The 25,066-nt window shown below is 42.5% G+C and overlaps 1 protein-coding gene across 2 annotated transcripts in view; it reads right to left on the bottom strand.

The window, feature by feature from the left end:
* The window catches only part of PLPP1 (phospholipid phosphatase 1), a 125,835-nt gene that overhangs the window by 28,980 nt on the left and 71,789 nt on the right, over positions 1–25,066 (bottom strand). For both annotated transcript variants that reach the window (XM_074995568.1, XM_074995567.1), the window contains exon 4: positions 5,262–5,319. In XM_074995568.1, coding sequence (XP_074851669.1) covers positions 5,262–5,319 — 58 coding nt within the window. The remainder of the gene's footprint in view (positions 1–5,261; positions 5,320–25,066) is intronic.

Here is a 25,066-nt window from a genome sequence, read left to right as displayed (position 1 = left end):
AAACAGGATGAAGTTTAATAAGGACAAATGCAAAGTGCTCCACTTAGGAAGGAACAATCAGTGTCGCACCTACAGAATGGGAAAGGACTGCCTAGGAATGAGCACAGCAGAAAGGGATCTAGGGGTTATAGTGGACCACAAGCTAAATATGAGTCAGTGTGATGCTGTTGCAAAAAAAGCAAACGTGATTCTAGGATGCATTAACAGGTGTGTTGTGAACAAGACACAAGAAGTCATTCTCCTGCTCTACTCTGCGCTGGTTAGGCCTCAGCTGGGAGTATTGTGCCCAGCTCTGGGCACCGCAGTTCAGGAAGGATGTGGAGAAATTGGAGAGGGTCCAGAGAAGAGCAACGAGAATGATCAAAGGTCTAGAGAACATGACTTGTGAAGAAAGGCTGAAAGAATTGGGCTTGTTTAGTTTGGAAAAGAGAAGATTGAGGGGTGACATGATAGCAGTTTTCAGGTATCTAAAAGGGTGTCAATAAGGCAGAGGGAAGGAACTTGTTCTTTTGGGCCTCTGAGGCTAGAACAAGAGGCAATGGGCTTAAATTGCAGCAGGGGAGGTTCAGGTTGGACATTAGGAAAAAGTTCCTAACTGTCAGGGTGATCAAACACTGGAACGAATTGCCAAGGGAGGTGGTAGAATCTCTGTCACTGGAGATATTTAAGGAGAAGTTAGATAGATGGCTGTCAGGGATGGTCTAGAAAGTGCTTGGTCCTGCCATGAGGGCAGGGGGCTGGACTCGATGGCCTCTTGAGGTCCCTTCCAGTCCTACTCTTCTATGATTCTGTTTCTAAATTCATAGCAGTTATTTCATAGAAAGATAAATGATAAACACATTTACTGTAGTTATGAGGCCTCTCACCTGCCCAGGACCTGAAGACACCAGCTGTGTAAAATCTGTCTGGAGGTTAAAGAGGAGGTGCAAAACATGCCAAGGCAGATGCAGTTGAGGAGATCACCTGGCCTGCCCAGGCAAAAGGGGCAGGGGACCAGGCACACTGAGCACCAAGTGAGCTGGCTAGCATGGATTACAGTTGCAGAGAAAGTGCATTATCCAAGTGGGGAGACAGCAAATAAGACATGCTGTGTATGAGAATGACCCGGCTGTGAGTAGTTACTGGGACAGATAATTTGTCTGAGGTATTCAGGCCAGGAAGGGATTGAGCTCTCTTTGCAGGTGGCATCCTGAGGGAGGAGTGGAAGAATGTTATTTGTGTGTTGGCTCTCGTGAAGGGTTCATTACCTACTCCAGAGCCTAGTGCAGGAGTCTGCAATCGATATAGCGAGAAGAGCCTATTTTATTTTTCAAATTCAGTTACAAAAATCAACACTTCAAGAGCTACAATGCACATGAATAAAAAACAGTCCTTAATAAATGTGTCAACCCATCCTTTGTCAGTCTCTCCTTTTTTAGGGGATGATATACTGATCCCTCAGCCATCCAGATGTTGCTACTGCCTCCCTCACTCCCAGAGAGCTATCCAAGAGTTACACATCTCATAGAACTGGGAGGGATCTTGAAAGGTCACCAAGTCCAGTCCCCTGCACTCATAGCAGGACCTATCACCATCTCTGACTTCTTTCCCGCCCCCACCCCCCAAATCTAACCTGCCTCAGAACCTTGAAAGGTCCCCCTCAAGGACTGAATTCACAACCCTGGGTTTACAAGGCCATTGTGCTCTCTTGTATGTGGAGTGAGGCAGAGAGCTGGTTTAACAAAGGGCTTTCTCTGTTTGTAGCTCTTTGCAATATTCCAGAAAATAAGTATTAGGCAATGGGGTGTAAAAACTGTGTAGTATCTCTGTGAATAGTACATCACAACGCCATTGGTGCTCAGCGTGTTCTCTTTTTAACACCCCAGCAGAGCAGGGGTGCGTATATGTAACCAGGCCTTAAATGAGAGGCACAGTAAGTAAACATTTATTTGAACCCCACTGTGCCAGGCAGGAATCCCAACTGATCTGTCGCACAAATAAGAAAATAGGCAGGGAGGTAAAGTGAGTCAGAGGAAGAGAAGTCAGCCACACCCAGCAGGAGGCAGCTCAGGTGGCATTGGTGCCTGCTTTCCCCTCCTGCTCACTACACAGATTGGCAACCAGGCAGCTGGGCTGCAGCCGGGAGGGCTGGCTGAGCAGGCTGCATCCTCCATGAATCTGGGCAGGGAGGAGTAGCCAGGGCAACATGTAGCAGACATAAAGAGGAGGGAGTGGCAGGGGGGCAGACTGACCCCAGCCTGCTCCACCCCTTTAAGTCTACCCCAGCCCCCCAAACCCAGCTTCTCCCCTGATCCCCACTCATCCAGCAGCCCCCCCCAGCGTCCATGCAAACCCAGTGTCTCCCACAAGGCCCACTCATCCAGCAGTCCTTCTGGCACCTCTACAAACCCAGCTGCCCCCACAGACACTGAGCACCTTCCCTCTTCTACCCCCAATACACCCTCATAAATGCAGTATTGCCCCCAGGGCAAACCCAGCTTAGCTGCCTTACAACCCCCCTGTAGCTAGCACTGTTCACCCAGGTGCCCCCCAACCCCACCCCAAAGTCCTGCCTGGCCCCTCCAGCTGCCCTCCTTGCCAGCACCAGTCCATGCTCATTCAGCAGCCTGGCATGGTGCAGTGCTGTGGAGGGCACTGCCCTGAAGCCACAGCCCCCAAATTCCCAGGCTAGGGGGGTAGGGTCCCAGGACTGGAGTGGCATGGGCTCTGCTGCTGCACCTGCCCCAGGGTGGGGGCGGTACAGCGAGCCAAGCCCTGTCCTGCCCGGGGGAGGTGGATGCAGAGGAGGCAACAGATGTGCAGCTGGCAGCCCCCACTCCAACTCCCCATCCCACCCAGGGGCTGCCCTGCCCAGCTGAGCTGGAGCTGCAGCCACCTTTGCCCCTGCAGCAGCAGCAGCAAGCCCCTTCCATTTGAAGCAGGGTGGCAAGGCCATGTGGAGGAGGAGGAGTCAGCTAGAGGCAGCAGCGTGACAAGATGCAAATGGCTCTTAAAGAACCCTATGCAGCTTGAACAGAGCTGCCCAGCCAGGTAACTGCACCCCCTGAGGTAAGGGCCTTGGTCACCTCACCCTTGTTACGGCCCTGATCTCAAGTCTGCATTTTGAATGGACTATCCATCTGCTGCAGATACTATTCCATGGACAAAAGAAAAGTAGCACAAGATGAAAATCTTAAGTATGCAGGCAAAATAGAGTAGTGAATTTCCTTAGAATTGCAGAGGATCTATGTAGCAGATCAGGATTCTTAAAGTGTACAAAAATTTAAACCTAAGAAAAAAAGCTACTGGGCAAGTTAATAAGACTCTAAAAACAAACTGTTTTAACCTTTTTGACTTTGTACTGGGTGATAAAAAATGAACACACCTATTACTTTAAAAACAGAGAGGCCAGTCCACAGTAATACAAATATGACATCCATCTGCATTTTAGCCTAGGGCTCCTCATTCTGATTAACCCCAAATCAACCAACTGGATTAGACTAACTGGATTAATTCCAAACTAAACTGTGGGAGAGCAAAAACTCAGTTTTTCTTTAAGGAGTGATCATTCCGTAGTAGGAAGATTGATTGAATAACCCTTAAAATGTATCTGTCTCCTTAAATAGCCTATATCACAGACTATCCTACAAAGATTTCTAGTCTACTCTGGCCATCACACCAGGATTTTCCCACCAACCAACAACATCTTTAAATAATGGCTCTGAGCTGCTATGGTTCTGGTCCCAGTGTGGGGACAGAGATGAGGTGACTGGACCCTTCTTAAAGCCAAGAAGATCCTGTTACATTAGGAGTTTAGTAGTGCTATTGCCATGACAATGTGTAAGATTACTGGTCTAAATAAATACATAAGTTGTGTGCCCCTCAGTTCTTGTGGCAGGGAACTTCAGAGCTTCACCTTTTTTTTTTTCCCCCACCAATGGGAAGTGCATTTGCTTGAGCTGCAACCCCTTCGTTATAGAAGTAGAGGTCCCTCAGCTCTGGAACTCAATCCAAAACAGTCCATATTTGTAGGCTTTCAGGGCTCATCTTCTCAGAGGCTTTAGTAGAGGAACATATTTCACATCTAAGAACAGGCACAAGGAGCTGGGGTATGCAAGCTGCAGAGAAGGTGGGGTCATTTTTACCTACTTTTATTTGCTAAAAGGTTTGATCAGCTGGGCTTCTGCTATATATGGTGAAGTTGCTGCTGAGCTGATTTGTATGTTTAGGCATGCCCTTAGGTATTTATTTAAGAAGCCTTGGACATAGGCTAGGTACCATGTGAGTTACAGATCTTGTGATATGGCCTCTTTTACCCCATATACCAGAATGGGGCAGCTAATAAGTGTAACGCAGGCTGAATGCGATTTGCCACTGGCAGGCAGTTAGAGGCTTTATTTACATAAGTGTCCACAAATATGGCCACTTGAAACTGTAACCAACTCACTCAAGGGAGGGGCAGGGACAGATTTAACTCTTTTTTTTGAGCTGTACTTTGGGCACCCGCTACCGTTGATTTATGCTGAGAAAAAAAAAAAATCCATGACAGCTTGCAGCTGTCCTATAACTAGAGAGCAAGAGGGGAAAGCAGGTCAAACTGCAGGTTTTTGCAAGGAGGCATTCAGGAGAAAAAACAAATCTTTTATTCATTTGCGAAGGAAGAAACAAGCTCAAGCCCATTCCATGGTTGTCCCAATCTGAGTATGCACAAAATCCTTCCCTCACCACTGGGCTTTTTTGCAAATGGGTAGTTTTAAAGAACAATTTACATTTAGATGTTTCTGTTGCCCTGACCTGCCAGTGTTAAGATTAATTTAGTTTCCTTAAAGGCTTTGCATGAATTATGAAAGCAGATATTTTCTATCCTGCATCAGGCATGTCTTATGGAAGGAGATTTTGTTTTTACATGTTCCACAGTTCTTTAACCACCAACTTAAGTGCATATCTTACAAAACCTGTCATCTGGTTTGAGAGAGAAAGAGAAAGGACCCAAAAGCCAGCTACCATGTGAAATGTCTTTTATCCTTATTAAAACTTGAACACCTTCCCTCCCATATTAATTTGCCATCTCCCTCCCCACCTTCATGTCATGCTGGGCCCGTGCACACCCACCACTAAGTAACCTGCAGTCAAATCAATTCAGAGTAATATTCCCCTCCCACAAGCATTATGATGTAATGCCATTCTCACATAAGGCAGACCCAAAGGAAAGTATCGATGCACCAAGTGTTTCAGCTTCACACTTTGCAACAAACTGGTTTAGATTAGCAGAACATACTTACTGCTAGGAACAGCATGCAGTACATGGAGAATGACGAATGCCCAGAGTAAAATGACAATCTGGAAAACAGGAAAAAAAGGACATGTAAATCGTTTTTCACTTACAAAACAAAAAAAGTGTTGCAGGATAATTTACAGTCTCTCTAGAAAGTGAGCAAATAAAACACTATCTTTGCAAGGAGTTCTACTGCAACTCAACAAGACTTAGTTTCTCCCCCAGATTGTTAGGAAAGAGCCACCACCCTCACCACATCTACAGCACCATGCTATGTCAGTATAGTCCCCATACTGCAAACATATTGACTACATCTCTGCAGCACTTAAACACAGCACTGGCCCAGGTCAGTTGACTAAAGGATCATGGGGCACAGACCATGGACTTGTAATGGGGGAGGGTCGAGAAACTGCACTGCAGCCTCAGCCCAAACATCTACCTAGCAATTTCACAGCTCTCCATCCTGAGCCCCATGACCTTGAGTCAGCTGACCCAGGCCAGTCACAGATCTTACACAGGGTAGACATATCCATTCTTAAATTGTATGTTGAAAGCTAAGGATGAAAAACTCAAGAGCTTTACAAAGAGTGGCACCTATCCTTGTCCCACATCTAAAAATGGAGATAAGTGAGACAAAGAACAGCAAGTCAGTTGCAAAGATGGAAATAGAGTCCAGTAGTCCCAGATCTACTGCACTGCCCTGAGTACGCTACCCCTTAGGTAATTGACAAAGGCTCCTGCATGCAATACCCACAAAATGAAGAAACTAAGCTGAGGAAGAGGCTACAGTCTTCAGTTTGGGGACAGAGAAAAAAACTGTCAAGAGCCCTAGTGTTCTGTGAAACTGTCTACCCCACAGTACATTGTGATTTTAATATAGGCATGATAGCCTGCAGTCTTTTGCATGAGCTATTCCAAGGATCAGTGCCTGTGTTAGTCCACTATCACACTCTGGAATGCTTTTTGCTGTAATGAGAGGCCTTATTTAGACTACCATGGGTAGCATATGGAGTAACATAGGTGAAGTCAATGACTTAGCAGTGCTTACTGAGTTACCTTCACAGTGTAAAGTGGACAGCTGATGACTTCCGGTAGAATCTACTTACGTTTCTCATGTTGTGGGATATCGAGCTGATGGGAGAGTGCACAAATTTGATCACCTGTACCAGATGTGCCCCCCCCCCACACCCCCACTGGATCGATCATTGCCTGTTGATCCAGCCTTTAGTGAAGCGTCCTGCTCAGAAACATAGTGCATGTCTATTTTCTTGTCATACAATAAGATGGCATTCCTCCTCATTTCACAGACTACAAAGAATTTGATAGGAAGAATGCAAGGTGCTGTGCATATTTTTTCATATTTAGTATTTTAAGCTAGTTCCAAAACCTATTTCTGGGGCCAAACCCTGCCCCAACTTATACCCTGCATAAGCCCAATGAAGCTCTTTGGGCAATCTCACTGCTGAGTCTCGGCAGATTCTCCCTAGAAATAAAAATGGCACCTAACTGAAGGTTTTTCTTCCTCCTAAACAAATCCTTATCCATGTTTTAACTGAGACAGTTGAAAGCTAAAAATGTCTGCTCAACATTCCTCTGAATAAAACCTCTCTTCCAAAAGCAGCTGCCAGAATATTCCATGTGTCAAGCCAGCCAACGGGGTGAGCATTCCAGGCTTCTTCGCGATGCTGGCTCCGAGTGCTAGCTCACCACAGGCAAGTATTCACACGCAGCAGCAGCAACCCATCTCTGAAATATCAGTCTGTTTTTCCATTCTAAAAACCGTTGAAACCAAAATGCAAGTCTCTCCAGTAACAGCTCATGCATCAGGCATATTAGCTGTCAAGATTGCATATTATTATTGCATGACAACTGGCTTTATATATTTGTGCTTGGAGATATTAATTTCAATAAATCTAATACAAACACATGTCATTTCTTATTTTTACTCTACACTCAGTGGCCAGAGTGGAGAATGGGGACATCCTCCTGCGGACCAAATACCTTTTGCAAAAGCAGGCCACCTAGTAAATGGACCATTTCCCACTGCAATGCTTCACTTAACCAGAAATGAGAAAAAAACCCAAACAAACATATTATCTTCTGTTAGGTAATGCAAGCTCAATATAACTTATTCATTTCTGCTTATTTTAAAAACAACCCTCAGAAAAAGCAAAGGTCAATTTCACAATATTTTGACATCAGCAGTAAGATTTTTAAACCTACTCTGCAAAGTGCAATTAGACAAGGTAGTTTTTGGAAGAGATCCATACCCTTTAATCAAGCGCTACAGAATTTTCATAATACCATTACTATAACTGTGCCATAAAGCCTCACATGCTTTGTGTTAAAAGTCAGAGTAAGTTTGACAGCTACACGTTCCAAGTCAGCAATGCAGCCAAGTGGCATTAAACTACTTCAGCCTGTTAGTACAAAACTCACATTTCACAGAATTGCCTCTCAATTGCTCTTCTAAATATGACACTTTTCTAAAAAAGTAAATATACTTAAACAGACTTTCTTATTCAAGATACTTAATTCCCTTCAAAATGCCTTGTTTCTAGCTTTACATATTCCAGCTGGAGACTGTCTCCTTGGGTCAAATGACACATTTTAACCTACAAATATTCTAAGGAGTTACCTTTCCTTGTCAACAGTGCACAACAGCCATGGGTATTGAAGCTTCCCACATTACACCTGCTGGTTGAAGAAGTTTTGCATAAGGGAGTTTGGCAAGTGTCAGTGCAAATGCCACTCTCCACCCACAAGCACCTACGGATATAGTATTACTCTGAGCATCTGCATTGTGCCACTCTAGTACAAACCCCATCCCCCACAAATTTCTATACAGTGCTGTAAAGCTTTCTACTGTGGCAAAGAGAAGTTTTGGCATGGCGAGAATTTGGGGGGTGTCCAAGCAAAGTGAAAAAGCATACCTGGATCTAAGTCACTCACTGTAAAACGTTTAGTAATATTTTTAGAGTCTTTGACACCTCTGTAGTCTGTTTAATAGAAAGCAAGTCCTGAATAAGAGCCACTGCCATGAAGTCCACCTGTTTTGGGATCTGAAGGCAAAGCTACGATATTATGAAAAATATAGTGAGGAAAACATAGCCCCAATTTTCTAGAAAGAAATTAACAGCAAAAATTACAGTCCTGTATGTCTGTACCGTACCATTAAGATAATGAAATAAAGCAAAGAAATATATAGATAGTTCAGCATTTCAGACCTCTTTAAAAAACAGCAGGATGGGATTAGAGAATCAATCCTCCCGCTAGAACTCTGTTCTTTTAAGAGCACCAAATTAGCGGATGAAGAAACTTTGTAAGTGTCATGTATTTGGAGCTCAGTAAAGCATTTGGTTCTGTCTCTCACATTTTCTTGGAAACAAATTCAGTTAGAGTGGATAGAAATATTCATGTAATTGGAAGATTGGCTAGAAAGCTGAAATAGACAAGAAAATAAAGTTTATGCTACACACAAAATTGTGGTTTAACTAAATTTTGTTTTTAAATAATTACCAAGAAACTGGCACAAAACGCCAAAGCTAATCCAATATAAACTTGCTTCAAACAAAGATTTTAGTTAAAACTGCAACAAGTTGGGTGAAGTTAAGCTAGGGGTTGAAACTCTCATCTGGCAGGACAATGGATGTTGCTGGACCAGAGAGCTCCAGCTGTGTGCAGTGCAGCGGAGCCCTACTGGTGGCAGGGAGACACTCTGGGAGCCCGCTTGGGGGAACCCTACAAGTAGGCTCAGGCAGACAGCAAGTTGGGGAGCCCCACTTTCGGGAACCCAGCCACAGTCAGCAGCCCCACAGCTGCAGGAACCCCTGCCAGGGTAGGGAGCACCATGAGCAGCCTGCAGCCATGGGAACCCCAGTACCCCCCCCAACAGCGAGCCCTCTAGGGCACAGAGCCCTGACAGTGGACCTAAAGCTGTGTGGGGTCCTCTGCCCAGGCCAGAGGGGAGCCCTGCAGGAATGGAGCCCCACCTCCAAGTATCCTGGGTACCTGACCTCCCCTTGTCCATCAATTCCCCTTGTTTGGGACCACTCAGGTGCTGAGGGTGCTGAATGAGGGAGATGCATACAACCTGTAGTAGGATGCTGCCAGTCAGCAACAGAGCTAGCCTAATTCAGGTGCACATGAACGCAATGTGAAGACAGCACCATAGGAGGAATTGCTAATTCAAGTGAGGATGGCAGAATCACACAAAAGTGAACACAGAGTAAAAAGCTACAGGCTGAAAACAGAAGATTTAGCTTGCAAGAAAAAGTGGATGTTGGGATGGGGAATAATAGATCTAGAAAAAAACACCATATAATACGAAGTGCTGGAATGGTAAGGTGAAGGGTAATGATCTGCATGTTAAAATTTGTCATAATATGCTGGCCACAAATAAGAAAAAGCAATCCTGGGTTAAATATGCAAGGCTTATCACAAGGAACTGTCTCTGACTTTGGTGCACTTGCACCTGCATTCTATGTTTCCTAGTATCCCATCACCAGAAAACCACTGCAGAGCAGAGCAGGAATCAAAGACCACTCTGAAAAGAAATTAATCTCTGCAGTCCATTGTGTCACCAGTTCAAGGAGCCATACTAAACATAATTAGTAATAGGGTGAAGTGGCAACCTAAAAATCTCTCTCACATATAAATGAGGAGCAGAGTTTACTGTGGCACAAGAGGGTGCAACTAAATAGTTGGGGTAAAACTGAAGGGAAAAAAATGGAGGATGAATAGTATAACAACCTTCCCGATCCAGGAGTTTATTAGACTGATGAAGAAATATGAAGGATGCCCCTTCACTGAAGTATTAAACCAACTCCAGACAAAAGACTCTAGCAAATCTACAAGCAGTGAACGACAGAATGATAGGGAAGATCAACGAGTGCAGAAAGGAAATAAATCTAGACAAGGTGCAAGCTGGAAAGCCAAACAAGCTCTGTAAACTAAACAAGGAATTATCCTTAACGTTTTCAGACAGTCAGGGCATGATCTAATAAATTAAGTATTTTATTCTACACATGTAGACTATCCCATTTTCTTTGACTCAAGCAAAGAGCTTGGACCTTGACTCAAGGAGCAAGCAAGCTACCATCCAACAATAGAAATCTAGATTTTATGAAAATCTGTTTTCTATTGGATATACCATGTACTTACACATGTAAGTTCTGAAAATACCAGTGGGATTTCCACACTTTTGCACACATTATATAGGTGAGTGTCACAAGTAAATTTTAATCCCCCCATCTGTCAAAAGATTTTAGAAGAATAATGATTCTTTTCTAATGCACTTTAAATCAAGGAAGGAAAAACATCCTCCTGTATCTGCCAAGTAGAAGAATGAAATAAGAGCATAGTCTTTACAGAGCCAGAACATTTTGTATAGCTACAGGAAATATTACCATTGTAGAGATGCAGTCTAAAAACGCAGCTATTTATTGGTCCAAATAGCTAAATTACCATACATTGATTAAAAGACATACAGGGATAGACAAACACCCTTCAACAGCTGCTAAAAACACCAGTCCATGTTTGAAAACGCTTTCAGAGCATCCCCTTAATACACTCAAAATTTACTAATGCCTACAATTTTCAAAGGGGGGCAAACCTCCATTTGAATTTTAAGAAGTCTGCAAATGAAATCAAGATTGAAAACCACAGAGCTAGTCTACAGTGCCTTTCTTCCCTCTCTTCCCCTCTTCAACAGGAAATTGAGCAATATTAAAAAACTTATCAGAAATATTTAATAACCCCACACTCCAGAAAGGATTCCAGGCTTAAAAAGGAGACACAGTAGTAGCAGTTAGACTGGAGCCAATCATGATGTGCTCTTTCTACAGGGCTTAGATTAAGTGCCAACAAAGCGTGCAGACATGTTACAAACATTGTAATGTAACCAAGACATAGATGCTTTCAGTTAAAAATCTAGGCATTAAGCAATTGGTACAAATGCTATTCTAACCAGCACACTGCTATTGGACCAAGGTTTATGTTTCACATCAAATTCTTTAAGATTTCAAAATGACATGTAGAAACCATGTTATTAGTCAAATGTTATGTACAATCTTTGTGAAATTGCATAAACCATTCCAAACCGCATTTAAAAAAAAAATTCACAACTATTCAGAAGAGCCTAGAAGATTTCTGAAAAGGCATCAGTTTTGAAGAAAAAAGGCAGCCAAAGCACAAAAGCTGTAAATCAAAAGCTGTATAAACAAGATTTTAAAGGATAGACAATGCCAGAAGTACCTCAACTCACTAAAAGCAGCCAGCCCAAGCCAGCCAGCCTCAGGGTGTGAAGAGCAGGCTGGAAGATTCCCCAACACCACAGAGTGGGTGTGAAGCTGCTGCTAAGTAGGTATCACAAAAACAAATGCTATAGTGTATCTTCACTTTAGAAGTGCCTACTTGTGCCTTGCCCCAGCACAGCTACCATCTACGCACAAGAGCCTCTGACTGGAGTTTGATGTTGCTTCATGTTGGCTAGCTCACACCAGTCCTGGGACTAGGCTACAGCCAATATACAGTCTACATTTGGGCTGGTAAACTTGCCCACTTCTCAACAAGGATGCAGATTCCTTGAGTGCTAAAAGTCTTCCAAACGTTGCCATGTGTACCCAGAAGTTCTCCGACAATTCTCTGGCTCAGCTGCCTGCAGCACTAAGGACCCCAGAAGTCGTAACTTCTGATCAGACAATCTAGCACAAATATGGATACAACTCAGTGGAATCACTCAAACTTGGCTTTGTAGCATGGTTATCTAGCACTTGAGTGACCTCTTCATAGAAGACATATCCTGAGCCAAGGTCTACACTGAACACCAGTTGCAGTGCCATACACAGAGCTGCAAGACAAGGTGAAAAGCAGACAGGGTCCCCAGAATGATGTGTAGCTACGCGTGATGATTAAGGGGCTGGAGCACAAGACCTATGAAGACAGGCTGAGGGATTTGGGCTTGTTTAGTTTACAGAAGAGAGAAGACTTAGGGGTGCAGCCCTCAACTTCCTGAAGGGGAACTCTGCAGAGAAGGGTGAGAAACTGTTCTCAGTGGTGTCAGATAGCAGAATAAGGAGTAATGGTCTGAAGTTGCAGAGAGAGAGGAGGATGGGTTTAGATGGGGATGGAGTAAGAGTGGGGGGCTAATGGTGCCTGCCTTTGGAGGAGGGGAGAGGCTCAGGATGGGTGGCTTGCAGGGCTCAGGTGGTTTGGGCTGGCAGGCAGGCAGCTGGCCCTGGCAGCACAGGGCGGGTGGCACATGGCTGGGGTGGGTGGCTAGGGGGCAAGCAGATGGTCCTGGCAGTGCAGGGCTCAGGTGGGGGCCAGGAAGGCAGGTCTGGCAGTGCAGGTCTCAAGTGGGCAGGCAGCTGGCATGGGGCTCAGGCAGCTGGCCAGCTGGGGCTGCACCTGGCACCCACAAGCAGCTAAGAAAAAAACTGTCTCACTAGAGGCATGTTCAATGCATGCACTCTATATGCTGCCAGAAGGTGGGTGCAATGTAGATGTACCATTAGGAACAGCTAGCAGTTTTCCCCATGGGGCAGCAGCTCCCACATGTCATTTCATAGTAGGTGCTCCACTGCCAAAGCATCGTCTGCTGCTCCTGGTTCTCCCACTCTGAGGATGATGGATCGACAACTCAGGAGTCCAGGGGGTGGTAGTTTGATTTGATGCCTAATCTAAACATCTCCAGAAAAAAAAAAATTGATCACCCACCCCTTCAAAACACACATGCGAAATAAGTTGGGTTTAAGGGGGAGATGTGTCTTGTACTTTTTAATTAAAAACCAAAAACCTTGTCAGATTGATCATCTGAGCCAATCTACTCCAGTATTCTCGTTAAGACTGGCCAGTACTAGCTGCCTCAAGAAGAATAAATCTTGCAGCAAGCAATTATAGATAAGCTTAAGAGTTCATAACCCTTCAAAACTTCAACTGTGTGTGTGTTAATCTTCACTTTCACAAATGTAGATATAAATACATCTAACTCAGTGGTTCCCAGACTCTTCAGCATCAACCCCCCCGCCCTTTTGGTTTTTGAGAAACCCTCACGCCTCCCACAGCTCTTCTTTACTATCATCCAACCCCCCTTTAACAAAAAAGTTCAACTTATAGTTTAACAAACACAAAAACTTGATGTAAAAATATTATTTAAAATTAAAAATAAGCAAAAATAGTTTTTCTTAGCCGCTTGCGGGTGCCAGGTGCAGCCCCAGCTAGCCAGCTGCCTGAGCCCCATGCTAGCCTCCAGAGCTGCCTGTGCCAGCCACCTGCCCACCTGAGACCTGCACTGCCAGAGCTGCCTGGCTGGCCCCCAACCAAGCCCCGCACTGCCAGGACCAGCTCCCTGCCCACCAGCCACCCACCCCAGCCACGTGCCAGCCACCAAGCCGCCCTGTGCTGCCAGGGCCAGCTGCCTGCCCGGCAGCCCAAGCTGCCTGAGCCCTGCAAGCCACCCACCTGAGCCTCTCCCCTCCTCCAAAGGCAGGCACCACTAGCCCCCCACTCTTACCCCATCGTCCTCTCCCTCCTGCTCCAACTCACATTCAATCACATTTGCAGGAGGCAGCTAGCTTCCACATGGGTCTTCGCCAGCTAACTAGTTCTTATAGCAGTTGTGCCAGGTCATCCACATAAAATGGCAGGGGCCTGAGAGCTGGAAGCAAAGGTCAGCTCTTTCTTCAGGTAGGGGGAATGATGGGTGTAGGGGGGAGAGCTGGGTCACCTCATGCCCCTCCCCTGGAATTTCTCCATGCTCCCTAGTTTGGGAAACCATGATCTAAAGCCTTTTTTGAACTTTGGTATCACTAGAACCAAGAGCTTAGTATACTGCAATGTGCAATGAATTCTCTGCTCTAAACCCAAGGGATATGATAATATATTTTCATTTGTCAGTTCTGAATTTGCCACTTTCAAATTAACATCCCTTTGTTCTTATATTATGAGGGTCAATTAGGAATTCCAGGTTTACCCTTTTCTATACAATTCATCCTTTTGTATATTGATCATGTCCTGTCTTACCTAGCAGTTATTCACCAGTACATTTGATAAGCCAAGTAGAGAAGAGACCAAATGCTGTCTTTATATGCCCCAGATTAGTTTTATTTTTATAGTCCATTTTCACAAAGCCTCCATGTGTTAGGCAAGTATCAGTTAGGAAAAGGGGATCAAAAGGCTTCGTGACTTGACCATGCCTTCGTCTCTATGTTAGAGCAAGGATAAGTTCTCAGAAGTTCATGTCTCCCATACCCCATGGTCAGATGATATTTTAATATCAAACATCTAGTACAAAATGGTAGTAGAGAACAAAAATCGGAACATTTTCTTCCAATTCAGAAGTCTAAAAATGTTGCATCAACATTACATGGAATTTCAGCCACCACTTGGATTAGTGGGTAGGTAGCCATTTTGAACAGTCAATATTTTGACATAGACACTTTGTAAATGTTGTTTAGGGAGCATACAATCCATGCAGATTCTCAGATTTTAGCTGCAGAGCATTTCCCCACCTCCAAGATGTCTGATATTAAAACTATTCTAGCAAGAATACCTGCTGTTGAAGATTAACTCAAACCCATCCACAAACGGCTTTCACATGGTTTTCAGGAGGCCTCTGGAATTCAAGTACTAATTGTGCCAAGCTGTAATGGGCTGAATGTATAAACCAACTATAACAAACTAGTTAAGATACTCCAAACAACTAAACTGTTCACAAAGTGCTGTTGGACACAATTTTCAAGGACCAAATTACTCTAAGTCAGTGGAGGCACTTATGCCAGGAATGGATTTGACTCCAGATTTCAAAACTGCATCTTTATTTCCTTCCCCTGTCCAATTTAAGAACCTCATGTGTTCATTTCCATTTTCTGCTAGTGACTCACTGTTTTAGCAGTAAAAATTAAGACCCAGGGGTTCACATAGCTTGATGCCATACACCATTAAAATCTAGGTAGGAAAATTTTAACAAGGAGCTGGATCACTTCTATAATGTCACTTCTTCCTTCCAAGCTCACACTGATCAAAACATCGTGTGCGTGCATGTGTCCGTCCGCCCGTCCCCAGGACAAGCAAAATTATCACCTACATAGCAGCAATGAGCAGTTTAGGACTCTACAGGAAGAGTCCTTAGGGACTGAAGAAGTTCCCAACAAATCAAATTACACCTTAAATAAGAAAGGCTAGTTAACTCTCCCTTTCCCCCATCCCAGTCTCTTGTGTTGGGGTTATTTGAAAAAAACCACCACACACCCAGTACAGTAAAATTCCTTTAATCCCACACATCCGGGACTAGAGAGGTGCCAGATTACCAAATTTTCCAGACTATTAGACATCACCACCCCCAACACTCCTGCAGCTTCACCATCCCACACTTAGCTGCAGCTCACCACCTCCGTGCTCCTCCTCCTTCCATATTGGGTAGGACAGTCCTGTATTTGGGACACCAAAAAAGTATCCCTATTTTTTTTTAAAGGAACAAATTGTGCCATATTTAGGGCTTGGGGGTTGGGGCAGAAACTTAATCCTGCTGCCCCCCCCAGCCCCCGCCCCCAGCCCCAATCCACTGCCCAAACCCCCAGTTTACGCAAATTTGGAGGCATGTGTATGTCGGGGGACTTCTGTATGCCAGACCATCAAATTTTGCCAGATTATCTCCATAAATGGGATTATTTTTGCGAAATGGCAGACAGTCAGGATTTCCAGAACATCAGAGGTCAAATTAAAGGTATTTTACTGTATTTAGCAATGTAACTTTATTCCTTTCGTAGCCAGTTCACCAACTGCTAAAACGCCTATGTGAGAGTGCTTTTGGGCATTTCTAATAGAAGAAATAATTAAAAACTAGCTCAAGATTATTGCTTCAACCACAGTTATCTGCAATCTATGGCTGTAAAAAGATACAGGATTTTAGAGCGCACAGTTCTATTGCTGCTCAGTTTAAACCTAGCCTCAAAAGGTTCACAAGCACTTAAGGAAATTTTGCATTGGATTGATAAGTACAGCTATTGTTTGAGACACTTCCTCAAACTTTTTATTGTTAAGGACTGGGTAGTAAACTCTAGGGTTCATATATTACAAACATGCAAAACTACAGCCTGGAAACTTGACCAACACAGACACTTTTTATATTCCAGTTATAGGAAGAAGGATAAAAATGACAACTCAAGAACATGGATGGAAGGAAAAGAAACTGCTAAGTAATACTGACTACTTACAATGACTAAAAATCTCAACAATTTACCAAGACTACTCAGAAATGCAACACTAAAAACCTCATGTACAGGATTACAATGCTTTCTCCTAGCATTAAGGAGACACCAACAGGAAAATGCTGTTATGCTCAATGTGCCACCTGGGTTTGGTTTAATCAAATCTCAGTCTTGCTACTTCTTCCATCATGCTCTTATTCCTTCACAAGAACATGGGTGCCATTTGAACAATCCCATACCCTGTTAGTAACCACTCTTTTGCAGGTTATTAAAGTAAAGTAGTGGTTGGGACCAAAATAAAAGCAGTTCTCTTGGCTGAGAGGGCTCGACTGCAACTGCGCCCCCTCGACTACAAAGAGACATCAGAACTGACTGCTATTTCATCCCCACATTGGTTTCAACACTTGAGAACCAACTTCCTAGTAAGAGAGATGACAAGCTTATAAACCTGACAGCGATCATGGATGTATAGTTACTTGAGCTGCATTTCATGATTATTCAGATGATCTACACCTAAGCAGCACTGTGCTCCTCAGCACCAGGAAGAGAGGATTTCTTCCAAGTTATTATACCAGATCCAGTCAACATAAAACTAAATTATGAATTTCAGTATCTACCTGTAATTTCAGTATGCTAGGAAATTAAATCTCCCACCAAAACACCATCACAAAATTCTTCTCATCTTACCGTCAGTCTCAGTGTTTATGCCAAGAGCTGTGTAAGAACCGACAAGTACTGAAAGGGTTTAATTTAACCTCACTCTCCAGAAGACAGAACTAACATGAAGAAACAAGTTTAAAAAATTCTTTACAAAAAAAAAAAAACAAACAAAACAACAAACTTGTCTTCTGGTAAAGGAATAGGCAAAATATCAATTTTATACCTCCTAGAAGTGGCTCCAAAAATCTGATTATGACAAATGTGGATAATATTTTTGCAACATAAAACAATGCAATGCATCCACTGGTTAACACAACTGAAGCTCTCTCTACAACCCGGTTACTCCTCTCAGTTTAGAGCTCGGGGTAAAAGCAGAAGCTATTTGATGCTTTTGAAGAAGAGCCCACAGAGCCCTCTGAATGGCCAACTATACTCCTAGCTGAACAATTTACCTGTAATGCTCTGGTTAGTCTGAGCCACAGCCAGCCGTGCCACCTTGAAGGAGTGGGGCCAGGGACCGGCAGCCGTCAGTACTACCTGGATCACAGTGCCCCATCCCCAAACCCTCAGAATCATGTAGAGGATCTGGCACTACAGTGCTTTGGCAGTAATTCAAAGGAGCCTGGACCCCTTTGAATCACCAGGCCCCAGGGCCATGGCTCCCCTCTACCCCATCAACAGGCCTGGCCACAGCATATTAGGAACAGCCAGTTAAATCTTTTCTGTTTAATTTGAGGCACTGGTCACAATTCTATACTTGAGTTTGAGAATTTTTTCCCCACTTAACTGTCACGGTTGTGTCTGACTCAGTGATCTTGGTGACCAAAGATTATATAAGGCTGCCACATTCCTGTGATTTCTGAAGGAGCTGTTGCTACACTACACATCTACAGGAGCTGCCCTTCATGAAGCTGAACTGATCACAAATGCCATAAACTACACATTAATTCATCTTCCCAGTCAGATTTGGCACACCATTTATTTAAACAATGCTGTAGAAACATCTCTAGAGACATTTTTCATGCATGATGCAATTAGAGACTGCCAGACTGGCTAAACAAACTATTTTGTTGTGCATGAATCATTAAATGTAGTATCAACTTTGACAGAGATGCAAAACCATAATTGTGAAAGCTGAAGTAGATTACTAAAGTGTATTGCTATTAAATTGTCTTGACAAAATATTTACCATCCACTGACAATTCAGAACTCAAACAATCCAAACTCTATTAAATGAAATTTTAATATCTTATGGCTTTTGCACAAAAGTTTCCAAAACAGAAGAAGATACTGCCACTAAGCAAATATTCAAAATTCACCACCAGGAGTGGGTCTGTCCCAGGAAAGCTCATCATCTAATACATTTTGTTTGTTTTTTTTCTTTTCATACAATTAGAATACACTAAAATGAGTAGAGTACATAGGTACTCACCAATCCAGCAATATACGGTACTGAAGAATGGTTGGTTTCTTGAGGCACTTGTGTATTGAGACAAAGTTTACTATACAGTATGTTATGACACTACATATGCACTGTCCATAGTGATACTGACAAGTTGAAACATTAAACTCCTGGCACGTGAACAGCAAAGGGTAATGCCTCCTTTCAACAGAAACTAGCCTATTAAGGTCAATAATATGTAAAATGCTTCCCTATAACTGTTTTGCAAGTTGAGAATTCTGTTTGTGTTCAGATACAAGACTTTACAAACAAGATTAAAGGATTATAAATGTCTTAATACCTGATCTCTTATGCCATCTCCTCACATAGAATTTGGGCTCTATTAAACTGTACACTTCACTGGCTTCACTGTAGAATACTTTGAAGCTCATCATGCTAGAACACACTAGAAAACAGAACTGTAGAGGGTTCCTGTTTTTACTTTGCACAAATGCCTGAGGAAAGTGGTATACACCCAGAAACCTTCACAACTTAGAGATAAGAATGCTCAGATGCATTTATGAGTGCATTAATTTTATGCACATAAGCCTTAATACCCAGACTGAAGTTACACAATTCTACTTTAGAATTTAACACCGAACCAACAGCAATGTGCATAACTAATTTCTGGCAATTACATGCCAGCAAACACATTCCAACATCACCTTGATGGAGATATGTTATCTAAACATGTAACTGTAGTGGTAAGTTCCTAATGTATTATCGACACAAAAAGAGTGGTCTGGGTTAAGGCTGTAGATTTGAGTGTGACCAAGAGGAAATGGATCTATGCACTTAGGGTGGTTTTGTGTTAGAACTGAAAGCTAATCACTAAGGCATGAACATGCGTGATCATCACAGCAAGTCACCCGAATTGTTGTGAACAATGATAATGGGACTAGTGAAGAGTCCAAGGATGGCTGAGAAGCAGAACTCCTGCCAGATTATCAGGGTCCCTCTACCCAGTGTTTCCCAGCCCATCTGTAGAACCTCGGGCCTTAGAAAACATGGTGGCTTTTTAGGGCCACAATTTCACTCTACCACACTCCTCATCTCCCATTTACTAATTAAGAATAAATGAACGTTAAATCAAAATAAATAAGTTTTACCACAGAATGGGATATATGAAAGAGGATACAATTAAAGGCTCACACTGCCCACTGTAACTAGGGAACAAGGCTCTGCAACAAGACTGGGACAAGAGAGTGCCAGCTGTATGTTCTACTTCTTTGTTTCCCTTCTAACATCCCTACTTTCACTGATACAGGAGGCTGTGTGTATACCAGGCAGAAAGAGTCCACAACTACACAACGCCAAGGGAGTGCAGAGTTAAAAAATACCTGCTAAGATCCAGCATTCCAGCTTCATATACACGTTGTAGTGAAGCTAAGCTGTATTTTGAATTCTTTATTTAGAAAAAAAATTTGTTATGCTTTTAAGGCATAAAATTCCAGGGTCCTGAAAAATATTAGCACCCATGGAAAGGAACAGAAGCAGCAATTTACAAGTCTTTAAACACTCTGAAAGGGTAACCCGAATGAGGGAAAAAAGTATGCTCTGAAGAGGAGAGTACATGTTTGGATTCATTTTTTTTGGGAATTAGGCTTAACTAGGGCATATATGCTCCATCTCAGGAGCAAAAGAAACTACGGCACTACAACAGCTTCCCTATAATGCAGTACAATTTGCACTTGAGTGCAGACAAGAGATAAGTCAAAGTATGCATACTGGGCTCATACACACGAAGAATTTAAGTAAAAGTTTAGTCATGCTGTGTGCCAATTATTGGCCTAATCGGTAGGTCAACAGCACTTTCACTCACAGCCCTTCTCTCCACCCTCCATTTGTTTTCAGTGTATAAGTTAATTTTAATTATGGCAGTTTGTTTCATTTGTTCAAAGGATGGGTCTGTCATAAACTGAGCCCTTCCTTGCAAGTGTCAAAGTTTGAAATTTTATGACTACATCCTTCCTAGGAACCATGAGGTCTGGGTTCTGCATTTGGCCACTAACATGATGGAAAAAAAAAATCCCAAACAGTCTGTGCCTCATGTTTTTTTCATTTATACACTGGAAATAACACCCATGTATCCCAAAGAGATAGTGAGAGTTAGCGTTAATAAAAAGGCCCTAGGATGAAAAGTACATCTCTATAAAACGTTTTTAAGTTTATGGATGTGCTTCTGATTATAACAATAGCTACCTCTGGTAGGTTAACATACTCTATCAAATTTTAAATGCAATGCTACTTTATTCTGTGGCTGTTTCCTTATATACTAAAATATGATAAAAGTGATTAGTTGAGTTTATCCACAAACCAGGCCCCCCCCGACCCTTCTTTTTTAAAACCTATTCTTCCCACTACTGAGCCACCCTTTAGTTGATGAATTAGCTGAATGCCACTTTTTGCAAGTTTAAAACAAAAATCAAGAGGGACTGTTCCTGTGGGCACTTTTAAACGACATTCAGGAAAATGTTCTGAATTAGTTTTACAAAAACTGGACAGACATCTTGATGCTGGTATCAACCTCTGAATAAGCACGTTAACAATCTAAGGGAGGGAAGAGGGGTGGAATAGGATAGTTCTAGCTTAGCCCTATTGATCTTATGCTGCTCAGATTTGGAGAGGTAAGTGAAAGCCCTTGAACAGCTGGTAGACTGGAAGGGATGAAGAGCAATGCCCAAGAATCAGTGCCTTGTACCCCAAATCCCTTCCCACCCACCTCAATCCGATTCTTCTGTATTCAAGACAGCAGAAGGCACCCATTGAGTCAAACCTGATAGAGCCCTGCATGGAAACCAAATATTTATCTGCATCTGTAAAAATGATCTGTGGATATCTGTATCCTTATGCATGGATGTGGTTACCTGCAGGTATCAGCTTTATATCTGTGAACTCGCAGGGCTCTATCACACTGATGCTTGCAATGAAAAAGTATCAATGCACAAAAGAATGAAGAGTTATGGCTCACCTATGTATATGAAGTTGTACCGTTTTAACTGTACCACTGTTAAAACAATACAATCTTTTTAGTGTGGGTGAAGTTCCAGAACACAAGAGTGCTTGCACTGGTATAGTTCTTCACACCCCTGTATAACATATCTTTATACTGACAAGCGTCCATACGAGCAGTTGTGCCAGTTTAGCTATGCCAATGTAAGTACAGATCAGACCCGTAACTCCCCCACAAAATAAAATAAAAAAATAAAATTACACCAATACAAAAACCAAAAACCCCTGTGTTCAGACCAAGCTTCAGGTTACCATCTGAGCAAGAAACCAAGTAACAGCTGAGTTAAATAGGAAATTACAAAGCAGAGCAGGGGGAAATTTTTTTTTTTTTTTTTAAAAACCACACGCTAAAAACTTTTACATGGAACTGAGGAAGTGAACCAAAAGTAATCTATTGTTTTGAAGTGCTTAGCATTACTTGTTGCCAGTCTGGTAAAATGTCAGCAATATCTGACTCTGGTATGGAGCAGAACACAATTTATACGACTTAGCATTTCTGCTACCGAAAGCCAGTGCAAGAAAGAGACACATAATAGGAACAACAAGATGGAACAGCAGGAAAATCCTATAAATTGCTGACCCCAATACTTCCTTGCTCCACTGCTTGACAGACAAAGAACAAGTTTAATGCCAGTGGCACAACAGACTGCCAGAGTTCAGAAGAAAGGCACTGCAATAGCAATCAGACGAAAGAATAGAAAACAGGGAGGAACAACAAGTTACAGAACAAAGGCTTGGGCAATTCACAGGACTACATACCCTCAGAACAGCATGGTGTAGCGATCCAAACATGTCAGAGACCAGAAGCATTTTGATACCAACAAGGAGAACAGCCACCCACTAAGGCCTTGGACAAGCCATTTATCCTCTTAGCCTTAATTCCTCACACATCTCCAAAATGACAATATTCATTTGGGGAATGTAAGGGAATTAACTAATGAGAGTCCTGTGGTTCATAGTGTTATTACCCGCCCCCCCCCCACGCCACTAGCATAGCTAGAATCAACATCTCAGAATCTACTTTGCTCTAGAGTAGCCTCAGGCTTGGAAGTCTCCTGTCAACGTCCCTTACTCCACAGAATAGTGTGGAGTACATGGGTCAACTGCCAAGCCCAGAGAGGTTGATTTTGCCAAATCTTAACTTGACGCACAACATCAAATTCCAGAAGATCAACTGCAGTACGTTGATCTTCCCATAATTCTAGATTAGCCCTTTGCCAGCTAACTCTGACTGAAATCAATTGGTGTATGGCATCTTAATGCCTCTGAGGATCTGGACCCACCTATCTACCTGGACAACAAGCTCCAGCATAGGTTAGTCTAGTATCACCTGGCTCCCTCCAAACTGCCTAGCTGAATATTGAGGCCCAACCTCATCACAAGATAAGAGCATCTGAATGTTTAAGTACACTTGTCAAGTCCCCACATGCACCCTGTTTATGATACACAGCATAATGAAAGTATCAAATCAATAGAGTAGTTAAAAAGTCAAAGGATGGATTCAGTCCAGTTTCACCAAAAGAATAAATAGGGGTATTTGAATATATCAGATTTGTTTACAGTGAATGGCCAGAAAAATTAAGGGAATGATGTGCATAAAAAGGAATTAGCACAAGTCACATGATCCAGCTATTTTAACAGTATATATAATAAAGGCTAACATTTTCCATGAAGATTTGCAACAAAACAAGAAGAGTAGAGTCCAACATAGTAAAATTAATAGCAACAGAGAGGTAGCCGTATTAATCTGTACTCCAACCAACCCACCCAAAACACACAGAAATGTAGCACTTTAAAAGACTAACAAAATTATTTATTTGGTGATGAGCTTTCATGGGAGAGACGCTGATCTGATGAAGTGGGTCTGTCCCACAAAAGCTCAGCATCAAATAAATCATTTTGTTAGTCTTCATAGTAAAATAAAGTGTACCAGCATCATTGATTGGACTGGGGAAAAAATAGCCAACTCCTAAATAACATGGGGGGGGGGGCGGGGGAAAAGAACAGTTCGACCCAAAACTATTTAGGATCAAATATTGAGCCAAGTAGTGGATGAAGATTGAGTTTACAACCAGTGTGTTGAAGGAAAGGAGTTGGACACAATGAGCAGATTCACAAATTACAACTCATGTTAAGGAGACAAGTGGAAACCCAGCCAATTTCAAGGAGCACATTAAACAAGAGTTGTAGGTACTTCTGCCACTGAGTTTCCTTGACCATTTGTCTTTTCACAATCGAGTATTTTTACTAAAAAATGCTACATCCTCCCCCCGCCCCCTCACCCTTTGTATGGGAGAAGGCCACAAAAACAGAAGAGCAAAACTGACTGAGCAGTCATAACAGACAATGGTTAAAATGGATTAAGTGAGAAGTAAAATTAAGAAATCCTGTAATTTTTCTCTATAGCATCACCCGCAGTAAGCATTCAGAGAAAAAAGTTACTATCCCTTTAAATTTAAAGTGAGACTCTATCCAGGACAGATCAAACAATACTGTGAACTTCTACAGAATAAACATTTGTGATTCCTAGAAATGGTAACAGTACACTTAATAATGGCAGTCTCAATATACCGGACCTTAAACAAAAAAAACCACCTTAATACAATGTTTGCAATGCCAAGTTTATAATAGACATAAAATTGTCAGCACGAGTCATATTAGATTCTAAAACTATAACCTGCATATAGCACACACTATATAGAGTTATGGTGTAACTTATAATTTCTACTCTAATGCTCTTTTCAGGTGGATATAAAAAACTTTCACCAACAGCCCTTTTGGTCTTTATTTCACAAAGAAGAAAAGATAGTTTAAGAAATTAGAATTCTTACCCTGTTCTGAAATTCATCCATAAAGTCTGTATTTAGTCCCTTTCTGGGGGGTTTGATTTACCAGCAACAAAAATATTACTTAACCAGTTCCCACAGTTCCTCATTGTGAAACGTCTCCGCTAGGTTCCAGTTCTGTCTGCTTGAACAGACATCTCTAGCCAGCCTTATGTACAGAAAGAGGAGAATTACCAAGGTGAATCAGCAGAAACTGGTTAGGGAGATATTAACACTATACTATAGGGCACTAACGTTTACTAAATAAGTAGGTCAGAGGAACTCTGTTTAGCATTGCCAGATCTCCTGACCAGACACCATTTGCTGCAATGGCATCCAGTCCAGGAGCATGACAACTAACTCCGCTGTCATGTTGTAACAGACCCATAGCTCAGACAGTACTGACTCCAGGCAGAGTTTTTCATATAAATAGGCATTATGAAGAGGTGCTTATCCATAGCCCCTTTTTAAATGAAAAGACTCAATGAAATAGCCACACCAATGACTAATTCAGAGTCAGATTCTGATCCATTGTGTTTTGAATATAAACTGTGTATGAAAAATGTGACCTCTCTCATTTGTGTTAACATTTCATTGTTAGTTTATTACTAACATTATAAAATCAACTTTCAAGTTAGTAAAAAGGAAGTACATTGAAAGGCAG

This window comes from Carettochelys insculpta, chromosome 5 (assembly GCF_033958435.1).
Source record: "Carettochelys insculpta isolate YL-2023 chromosome 5, ASM3395843v1, whole genome shotgun sequence".
NCBI classification, from domain to species: domain Eukaryota; kingdom Metazoa; phylum Chordata; order Testudines; family Carettochelyidae; genus Carettochelys; species Carettochelys insculpta.
Note: the sequence above shows the minus strand (reverse complement) of the source record. Positions and strands in the feature narration are given on the sequence as shown.